At 40.4% G+C, this 11,196-nt stretch overlaps 1 protein-coding gene across 1 annotated transcript in view; it reads left to right on the top strand.

Annotated features, from left to right (window-relative positions):
* Positions 1–9,552: 9,552 nt before the first annotated feature.
* Positions 9,553–11,196, top strand: part of TMEM260 (transmembrane protein 260) — a 58,240-nt gene continuing 56,596 nt past the window's right edge. Inside the window, exon 1 of the mRNA XM_012663736.1 lies at positions 9,553–9,712. Within this exon, the coding sequence (XP_012519190.1) occupies positions 9,553–9,712 (160 nt within the window). The remainder of the gene's footprint in view (positions 9,713–11,196) is intronic.

Raw genomic sequence — 11,196 nt, 5'->3', positions numbered from 1 at the left:
CCCAGAGAGACCACTGCACAACCCACAGTAGGTAAATTTTAATTATATGTGGAATTGCTACATGTATGCATATATATGAAACTATTCATTTTATCAGCTATTTTAAACTTATCAAGATATTATACACCTGTCCCTCAGTCATTTTTCTTCAGATCTCGATAGCATTAATGCAGGAAACCTGAGATGGAAGAAAATGTACTAAACCAGGAGTCAAATACTAGCTCATTAGCTATGTCTTTCTTCCAAAGCCTGTAAATACTGTTACTTGGAAGGTCCATTATTCTACTAACTAAACACCTTGATGACTTTGTGCATATGCTACTTTAGGGGCAGGTCCTAAGGAAAGCTAACGTGCTGTTCAGAAGAGAGGAAAAGAACCTAGAGTTTGCAGAGGCAAGTTTGGGAGGGGAAAGAGGAGTGGAGTGAGCAGGAACCTGAGGAGGTGGCTGTTGGATGAACTCACTTCTTTCCATCCTGTTAGAATTCAGCTTGTTTGAAATGAGTGGATTTCTGCGGAAACTAAAGAAAGGTCTGAGTCTGAGCTGATGCAGTGTGACTGAAGAACTATAGGTGAGTGGAACATGGCAGCAATATTTCCCACCCTGGAAATATTGGGAAGGGGCTTGAACTCCCACAAACCATAGAATTGAAGCTTTTATACGAGTCTGACTACACCTCTCGGAAGCTAGGAGCTTCGCGAATCACATCCAGTTTGCAAATGGATTGTTTCTCTCATATAGTATCAGTTCTAGCTAATTACCTTTGAAATGGAAATAGAAAAGTACGAGTTTTACTTGCCCTATGTTTAAATCATATCTTTTAGCAATAATGATAGCTAATATTTATTGTGACTCACAATGAGACAGGCTCTGTTCTTTTTATTATTTTACTTATTCTTCAGACCAAACTTATGAGAGTGGCACTATTGTTACTCTCATTTTTCAGATGAGCAATATGAGGCCTGGGGAATTTAAGAAACTTGTGCAAGATCACAACAATAAGTAGTAGAGCCAGGATTTGGACACAGGCTGCTCCCTGAACTATTATGAAAATGCTTAATATCATGTAAGTTCCATAATTACCTTCTAGATTACCTTGTATAATTATATGCCTCTTAAATTTCCTTTGTCATTTGGCTTATATCCCCAGTCTGGGTTAGGAGAGACTTTCTTTAGGGGAGATATAATCTTTTATGAAAACAGCAAGATTAGATAACCTCTCCTCATCCTTTCCATAATCATCAAATAATTTTTGAGTACTTATTATGTCCCATGTACTGTGCTAGGTACTTGGATAAATTCACAGTCCTAGTATTCGATATTCATTTTCCATCTAATAGTTTTTACTATTATCTTCTTATCGAATATAAAAAACTTCATTCTCTGAAGCTGAATTAGAATGAAAAGATTTTGAAAATAACACAAACATTTAAAAACTCGAATTAAATTATTCAGGTATAAGTTTATTAGATAGTAAAACAGTAGTACCTTAATTTTTGTTTTAAGATTCTTCTGTGCTGAGGCCAGACAATATTTCTTTTCCAAAGTGCATATTGAGTTAATGGTTTATTTTTCCAGCCATCTTGATTCAAATATGTTTTTTTTTCTTGCTCTGGCAGAAAAATACAATATTCACCCCATCTACTTGCTTTATTTTGGTTTCAAGGGCCTTATTGGAGGATGTACAGATTAAAGATGGCTGCAAATTTGTTACTACTGCCTTTGTAAGGTGAAGTCTAACTCCCTCCCCTTGAATCTGGGCTTGCCTTAGTAACTTGCCTCATCCAAAGAATACAGCAGAAACAACATTCTGGGCCTTCTGAGGCTAAGTCATAATAAACCTTGCAGCCTCTGCCCAGGACTCTTATAAGTCTCTGGGAACCTTGAGCTGTTGGGTAATCAGTTCACCTACCCTGAGACTGTGATGCTGAAGAAGCCACATGTGACCATTCAGACCAAAAGTCTCAGCTGAGCCCAGCACTCCAGCCATCCCCACCAAAGTATCAGACATGTGATGAAGGAATCTTGGACTTCCCAGACTAGCCCATCTGCCAGCTGAATACCACCGAGTGACCTCAGTCGATGCCACATGGAGCAGAAGAATCTCCTAGCTGAGCCCTGTGTTCATTTCTGATCTATAAAATGTGACATATAATAAATGATTATTGATTATTATATGTCAGTTTTTACACAATAACAGATAACTGGAACAAAGGTTTTGGAAATACTTTATGAATATTTGATTTCTCTCATATGGATAAAATTATATTTACAAATTGAAATTGAATGGCTAAATAAGAGGATTTTTAAATGTAATTCATACAGGAGGCAACTGATTTAGGGCAAACATTGATGTAGCTCCTACTGTCTCAGGTTTTTCACATGCGTTATAATCTCTAATTAAAAAAAAACTGAGTTCACTTTCTTTCATTCTCATTTATTTACAAATATTTTGCTATTCCTTATTAAAGTAATACAATGTACATGGCAAAATATATAATAGTACAGAAAAACCTGTAATGAAATAACTCCCATCCTACTTCACCTCTCCACTTGTTTCCTTTCTCAGGGGCAACCACTTTTACCCTTTATGGCTTTAGTTCTGTTCATGATTACCCTCCTAAATAATAGGTCTCTGGCTCCATCTCTTGATTTATCAACTTTAGACATTTTTTATTGACTCCTCAAAGCCAGAGTTTGTTGCTACTATCCTCTTCTCCACTCCTAGTTTTGATAGCTGTCATTTTAGCTTTTCTGATTGTTTATTTTTGTGCCTCTAAATATTAATAATATTTTTATGTCACATCTGGGAGTTTTGTTTTTAAAAATGGGCTTATTTAAACTATGAAATCTTGAAAAGTAAATTGGTTTAGGAGAGAGTTTAGTACTCTATTACATTAGATCACCATAAGAGATTTTGAAAGAAAGTTTTCTTTCATGCTGAAATCTACTTTCCTTGAGTATAAAACACTTCCATATAATCCATATAATCACTTATATTATATGACACTAAAAAGATGCAAGAAAGTTCATGAGTTATTATTATTACCCAGGGTAATATTCTGGTTAGTATTGATTACAAAACTGTCCATTAGATAACTGCTCCAGAATCTTCCTTCCTTCCTATATACTTTTTAAATGATGAGATATATTATATAGATAGAAGAGTGCATAAAGCATTTTTAAATAGTTTAAAGAATAATTACAAAGAATATACCCATGTAGCTACCACCTAAGTCAAGAACAGAAACACTGACAGCACCCAAAGCCCACATGCGCCCCCTCCTCAATCAGGGCCCCCACTCACCCCTGGAGGTAACTACCATTATCCCCATATCTGTAATCACAATTTTCTTATTTTCTCTATAGTTTTAAACCCTATGAATATACATATATCTAAACAATATAGTTTAGTTTCACTATCTTTCAAATTTAAATAACCAGAATCATTCTGTAAGTATTCTTTCATAACTTGCTCCTTTTGCTCAATATTTTGTTTGTGAGAGTCGTCCATATTGTTCCATGATAGCTAGCCATAGTTTGTTCATTCTATTTGTTGTATACTATTTCATTGTGTGAATATGTGAGGATTCATTTCTCTATTCTGTTGTTTACAGACGTTTGGGGTTATTCTTTTTGGGGGCCATCATGACCACACTGCTGTAGACATTTTGTATCTGTCTCCTCGCTTGTTTGCGTATAAACCTGGAGTGGAATTCCTGGGTTGTAGGCTCTGACCATCTTTGTCTCTACTAGAAAAATGTCTGTTTTCCAAAGCGGTTGTATCAACTTACACTCCTAGTAACATTTCTGTTGTTCCATACATTTTCCTACATCATATATAGTTAGACTTTAATGTTTGCAAACCTGGTGGGTGTGTAGAATCTCATTGTGATTTTAATTTGCATTTCCCAGATCTAATTAAGTTAACACATTTACATATGTTTACTTACAATTAATTCTAGGTCAAATTACATTAATATCTTTACAGATTTTTGATACTCTTAACTAAATTGACCTCTAAAATGTTATGCCCAATTCCTTTATCACGAATACTCTATAGATAATAAATATCTTTGACAATTGGAAAGGTGAAAATGGCCTTTCTTTATTTTTATTTCAAATCCTTTTGATTATTAGTACATTTGGATGCTTAAAACTATTTTTCTAAGGCATTTGACAGGGATGTTTGTATCTCTTGTTCTATCATAGATGGTTTATTGGATAGTATCCCAGATATCTAATTTCTAATGTAAAGTTTCTAATCTAAAAATTTCACCAATATTATTATAGTAATAATAAGACACATTTGACTTTATATCAAGTGGGGTATTTTTGGGGTGGGATTAGACTTCTAAATTAGGCTTCTAAATTTTTTTCATGAATTTCAGTGCATTAATGTGGGTGAAGCTACTCTGAAAGAATAATAGAAAGGGGAGTGATTTCCTCTTCTAAAAAGATGGAGTAGACATACTTTATTCTTCCTGCTAAGCACAGCTAAACACCCTGGACATTATGCATAAGACAAAAATAATAAGACTTTGAACGTTTAAGGAAAAAAGGCAGAGCAGACAGGAGCTCTGAAATCTGAAGAACGACACGTGGTGAGTTCCCTCGGCTTTCTTTTTGCCTCATGTATCCCAGTTTGGTTACCAGAGAAGGTGGCAACCTAGAAATGCCAGTGGCCCCAGACAAAAGAAGCTCCAACAAAAAGCCTCCTCTCTCTGGTCAAAGGACCAAGAAAGGGGCAAGATGGGTACATTTAGAAAATAACCTCTCTACTGTAGTCAAAACCAGAGAAAAAACTGTAACAAAGGCTGAGTGGGGAGTCTGGACTTCTTCCAGGTGCCCCAACATACCCACCAGGATCGTGTTGAAGAAGCCTGAGGAAGGAGCCAGAACTTTCATTCTGGTTGGGTAGGACGGAGTCCCAAACTCTATTCCATGGTGTCAGTGGAGACCACGTGGGGATCCTAGACTTCCATCCTACCCAGCAATAATGAGGTACCCCTCACCCTCCCTGCTGGGGTGGCATCAGAGGGGACCTAGTGGAGAGTTAGCACTTTCACTACTGTCCAGAAAAAAGGAGGCCACCTCTCTTCCCTACTCCCCGAAAGTGGTGGTAGTAGAAGTTGCAGGTGGAACAGTAATGAGGGAATCTTATACCTACCATCTAGGAGGTAGCAGTGGAGGCCTCAGGGGTAGCCGGAATGCCCACTTCTGTCCAGCAGTAATGAGGAGCCACCCCCTTGGGTTTAAATAGAGGCTAGATGCTGACCACAAGGCCCAGGAAGACTTTTCTTTCCTGGGGAACTAAGAGACCACACAAATGATCCTATTCCCCACCCCCCACTTCCTTTTTTTGGCTTTCAAGACTCCCACAGCCAAATTTAGGATACTATAGGACCACAGAGCTATGCATTTCCTTTTCTTCAACCTGATGTTCTATTTCTAATTCACATGTTCCCTGGCCTCTGTGATGTTCTTTGAATGTGTCAACTTGGCTTGGCGTTATTCCTCAATTTTCAATCAAACACTAATTTTGGTGTTTCTGTGAAAGTATTTTGTAGATATAACAAAAGTCCATGATCAGTTGATGTTAAAACAGGGAGATTATCCTAATTTTAGGCCTTTCAATCAGTTGAAAGGTCTTAAGAGCAGAGCTGAGGGTTCCCTGATGCAATAGAAATTCTACCTGTGCACAATAGCTTTATCCCATGGCCAAGAGTTCCAGCCTCCCCTTCCTGAAGGCCAGGTCTATGTGTTTCAGATTTGCCTAACCAGCCCCCATGATCACATGAGACAATTCCTTGCAATAAGTTCCATCATATATATATCCTACTAGTTCTGTTTCTCTGGCTGAATCCTTAGTGATTTACATATTTTACTACTTTGTGGTTTGTATTATATATAGTAGCTATCTCTAAACCATTGTGGAATGATGTATAGCACAAACAGTAAGTAAATACTCCTTGTATATCTTATTTGTCAGCCTAACTGAGACATAGCCTAAAGATTTCACTCTCTACCCCTAATATTTTCTACCTTCAACCCTTCTCCTGTGTCCTCCTTGGTCCCATCACCTCCCATCTCCTGTACATCACTCTCTCTCCAAATACTCCCTTAGATTCCAAAAAAAGAAACAAAAAACTGTTCAGAAACCTCATTTGACACTTTAATCCCTGTAAATTTTCATACTACTTCATTTCTTCCATTTGCTCACTTCTTAACCCACTGGTACCTGGTTTCTATATCTACTACTAAAACCGACCTCTCTTCTAACTTTCAAGGTTCAAATACCTCCAGGTGACCAGCTCTAACTACATAGGGCCTGCCAGTTGCCTCCCAATATCTACTATCTCCTTCTTCCTTTGTAATAGAATCTCAGGCAAGTTAACCAGCTAAAAAGGTACATTTCCCAGTATCCTTTGCCCCTAGGAGTGGCCTGTTACTCAACTGTGGCCAATGTGATGTAGCTAATTATGGAATAGCATTTCTAGAATGCTCTTTTTAAAAGGATGGAGCATGCCCTTCTCTTCCTGTTCTTTCTCTTTCTTCCCGAGTACAGATGTACTATCTGGAGCATTAGCAGCCATCTTGGATCAAGAGATGACTTTGAGGATGTAAGCTGAGTGGGGTGGTACAGAAGGATATAAAAACCTCAACTTTGACCTTAGTGATACCAGGGAGTTGCTAAACCAGTGTTATAGTGATTTCCTCCAGACTTCGGACTTCTTTACATAGCACTTGAACGTTTAAGCCACTGTATCAGGGTCTCTGCTACTAGTAGCTAAATGCAATCCTTAATCGATGCACCAATGGTCTCTGATTGTTCCTTCATGCATTTATTACATAAATATTTGTTAAACACCCACTTTGTGCCAGGCACTACTGTAAATACAATGGAAATAAGACAAAGTCTGACAGTTTTGAAAGGCCGTTTGGACATTAAAATAAATAAGTCAGGAGGCAATTGGGTTAAAAAAAATCTGTAGCTTAAAGGAGAAGTTGGGGAGATATACTCCCCAGTAGCTAATATTTAAATCTTCAATAAGATCATCTTGGGAAGGAAGGCAGAAAGCGAGAGAAGTCTAGAACAGCCCTGAACCACTTCAATGTCTGGAGGTCTGACAAAAGCAGAGCTGGGGTGGAGAGGCCAGAGGTCAAAGGAAAACCAAAGGAGCATACTGTCTTTGATGCCCAGACAAAAGAATGCTCCAGGAGAGAAGGGAATAGTCAGATACTTACTGAGAGGTAGAGTCAAATACAAACAGAGAACTGGCAGTTTTTCATCTTCAAAGGAGAATAACTGTGAAGCTATTATAATAAAGCTTAGGTTTCATAGCTCCTCACTAGCACCGGCTTCTTCCAATGCTTGTACCTAATTCTGTATCTGCAGTTTTGTAGTAGTTTGCTTAAAGACAATTCTCCAAATTGTATAAATTTAAGCCTCATAAAATCTAGATGTGCCCCTTGTTCATCATCCTTTATGTTTCTGTAACATCCTGGCCATATATATTTCATTGACATTATTTCTCTCTTGGCTTCTTGTAACACTTTGTTCTCTCCCACTGTTCTCTCCTTTTCTCCAGCCATCCCCTAAATGAAGATGTGGGCTGACATTAGACCTCAACCTGTTATCTCTATACTAGAATGACTAGTCATGTTGTTCTTACATAAACAACTCCCAAATTTGTACTTCTAGCACTGATCTCTACCTCCCAAACATGGGCAAAGAGTTATTCCCCTTTGAAATAAAAATTCATTTTTTTATAAAACTCATAAGCAAAAGATGAAATGGATAAAAAGGGAAAGAAATACATGCTTGACTCAGTCAGTGTTACTCACTGGTATGCTCTTTCAGAAAAGAAATAGAAGACAGCCTATCTTATTTATTGCCAAGTAACAAATTAACCCATATTTATTGGCTTAAAACAATGACATTTATTATCTCACAATTTCCGTAGGACAGCAGTCTGGATGAGGTTTAGTTGGGTGCTCTGTTTCAGGGTCTTTCACAGGCTACAGTCAAGGTGTAGACAGGGGTTGTAGTTGTGTCAAAGCTAAAATGGGGGAAGGAGCCACTTCCTAGCTCCCTCCCATGGCATTGCAGGATTCAGTTCCTCTCAGGTTGTTGGAATGAGGGTCTCAGTTTTTCGCTGGCTGTTGGCTGGAGGTGGTCCTCAGTTCCTTTCATGTGGCCTTTTTCACAGGGCAGTTCACAACATGGTAGGTGGCTTCATTGGCGAGAACAAGTGAGAGGGTAAGAGAGAATGCAAGCAAGATGAAAGTCTTTCATGACCTAATCTCAAAAGTGACATCTATCACTTCTGCCTTAGTCTACTGACAGAAGCCAGTCATTAGGTCCAGCCCAACCCCAAGGGGAGAGGATTATTCAGGGAGTATATATCAGGAGGCTGGGATCACTGGCAGCCATTTTAGAAGCAGCCTACTACACAGCCCCTGCCCTCCAGGAACTCACAGTGTAGCTGAGAAAGCATTAAGTACGTACTTGGAAAAGACTAAGGTGTGCTGGCACAGTGACTGCAGTCAGCGTAGATGTACATCACCCTACAGTTGAGACACTGTGTTCCTGTCGGATTGCATGTAACACATTTGAGATTGTCACTGATTTTCAGTGTGTGTTTTGAGATACATTCTACATAGCTTACCCTCCTCCCCTCTCACTCCAGGATAATTGCTATAATAATGTAAAATGTAAGCTTGAAAAACTCACCAACAGGACTGCTGAGTTTTTATTGGGCTGATTGTAAAGTTGGTGATTCTGTTTCATTTCCCACTTTGTGGTCAAAGCTCCAAAAATAATACTCTTTATTAAAATAGGAGACACCTGTATCACGGTATGAGTTATTTGTATTAATATAGGAACTCAAATTTCCCAACTCGTCTACAGAGTTTTCATCATGCTATAAGAAAAAAAAATAGACAAACTAGCATATTTTAATCTCTCTAATAAAAACTACTTAGTGATTAGCACAGGGACTTATAATAATCACACTAATGCAGTAAATAATAATAAATACATAATCAAAATTAATGTACTTATTGGCTTACTTCGCCCATACTGTAAATACACTACCCCTTGTTTTAACACAGGTTGGGCTCCTGGCTGATCTTGGTCCATTTGTGCAGTTCCACCCCACACCATAGGTGGCACAAGCAGCTCTTCCTCACTCGCGGTTTTCGACGGTGCTCCTTTCTCTGTCAGAACCAACCAAGTCAGTAAGAAAGGGGGGGGAATAGCCAGGCCAGACTTGCTTCTTTAAAGGAACGCTGCCCCATGTGATTAGTTACTTTAAGCACACTGTAAGTATGTAAACGCCGGCGCCTGGCGTAAGCGCCCAGGGCCTGGGTCTCGCGAGGCCTGGCATTTTCTCCCCCCCGGCTCAGGCGGGGAAAAGTGCGGTCCGGCCTGCGGAGGTTCCACCCGGAAGCCGCCGCGCAGGCTGCACTCGCGTGCCGGCTGCGGAGCTCCGTGCCACACCGAGTCCTTGGGCCGGCCGCGACCCCCTCCCTCGGTCGCCACGGGCCCATGAGTCCACATGGCGACGGCAGGGGCCAGGCCCAGGGGAGGGCAGCCCGAGTGGGGCCGCGGCGCTCCGGGGGCCTCCGCGGCGGCGTCGCCGTGTTCGCCGCTGTGGCCGCCGTGTTCACCCTCACGCTGCCCCCCTCGGTGCCCGGGGGAGACTCGGGTAAAGTACAATCAGGGTTGCTTCTCCTGCCCTTCTCCCCTGGTCCTAAAGCAGGGAGGGGCTGCGTGTGGCCCCCGCTCTTGGCATCAGGACTGGTCTGCTCCGGCCTTCCATCCACCCGCCTGTGCCCAGCGCAGGGTTTTGTGTTCAGAACCAACTCTGATTTCTTTAGTTCTCAGGCGGGTTTATTGTTGGTTTCGCGTGGTGGGGTGTAACTACCTCTCCACGTCCCCAGATCTTTTTTCCTGGACCTGACTACTTTCCATTCTTTTTTAGTCTGCAAATATTACTTAGTCTTTACTGTGTTTCGGGCAAAAGGAGTAACACTAGTGGCAAACAAACATCACTGAGGATGTTCCAGTGCGATTAGAGATGATATGCAAGTTACTGAATAAACTACATACTTATTGGTGATAAATTATGGAGACAGAAATATAATTGAGAGTGGGGTTAGAAAGTGGATCCCTCAGAGTGGCTAGTCAGGAAAGGCCTCTGAGAAGGTGATATTTTAGTTGAAACCTAAATATTGAGAAGGAACCAGCCATGCAGAATAGTCGGAGAACTCTTAAAAAAGTGCAAGCCAGATGCAGCTTAAAGCATGCTGCTTCTATTACAGAGAAAAGCATGACTCATTGGCCATTTAAATATGATTGTTTTATGTTTGAGACAAGAAACAGGATCGATCCAGGGTTGGGTTTTGTTTTGCTGCCAAATAAAGTGACCATCCAAGATTGCCTCGTAATGGCCAGTAATTTTGTCACAATGGTGCTGTAATTTCAGGTGGTGATCTATGGACTGATGAATCTACTAGTTATCTTTTATATATACACACACACACGTATATATAACTTTTATTTTTTTAGAGACAGGGTCTTGCTCTGTTGCCCAGCCTCGAGTGCAGTGGCTGGATCATACCTCAGTGTAACCTCGAATTCCTGAGCTGAAGGAATCCTCTTCCTCAGCCTGCCGAGTAGCTGGGTCTACAGGGTTGCCACCATGCCTGGCTAACTTTTAAAGTTTTTTTGTAGAGACATGTCACTATGTTGCCTCAGGTTGGTCTCCAATTCCTGAGCTCTAGTGATCCTCCCACCTCAGCCTCCCAAAGTGCTGGAATTACAGGCAAGGGCCACTGTGCCTGGCCTCTACTAGTTATCTTTGTTGCATAACAAGATATCCCCAAATTTAGCAGCTTAAACAGGAAAAGTTTATCATCTCAGTTTCTGTAAATCAGGAATCTGGGTGCAGTGTAGCTCGGTACTCTTACTCAGAACAAGATTGCTGTCATGATGCTGGCTGGGGCTGTAGTCCTCTTAAGGCTCAATTTGAGGAAAATCTGCTTATAAACAGTGCAATTCATTGCTATGGGAGTCTCTACATCAGATAGCTGATTTCTGTCAAGGGAAAGAGATAGGGCACCTCTGTCATTTTGTAACCTAATACTGGAAGTGATATACCACTGCCCTATTTTATTCATGGAAATTGGT

This window comes from Propithecus coquereli, unplaced genomic scaffold, assembly GCF_000956105.1.
Source record: "Propithecus coquereli isolate 6110/MARCELLA unplaced genomic scaffold, Pcoq_1.0 Scaffold83, whole genome shotgun sequence".
Classification (NCBI taxonomy): domain Eukaryota; kingdom Metazoa; phylum Chordata; class Mammalia; order Primates; family Indriidae; genus Propithecus; species Propithecus coquereli.
The sequence above is the reverse complement of the archived record's forward strand: the minus strand, read 5'-3'. Positions and strand labels throughout refer to the sequence as shown.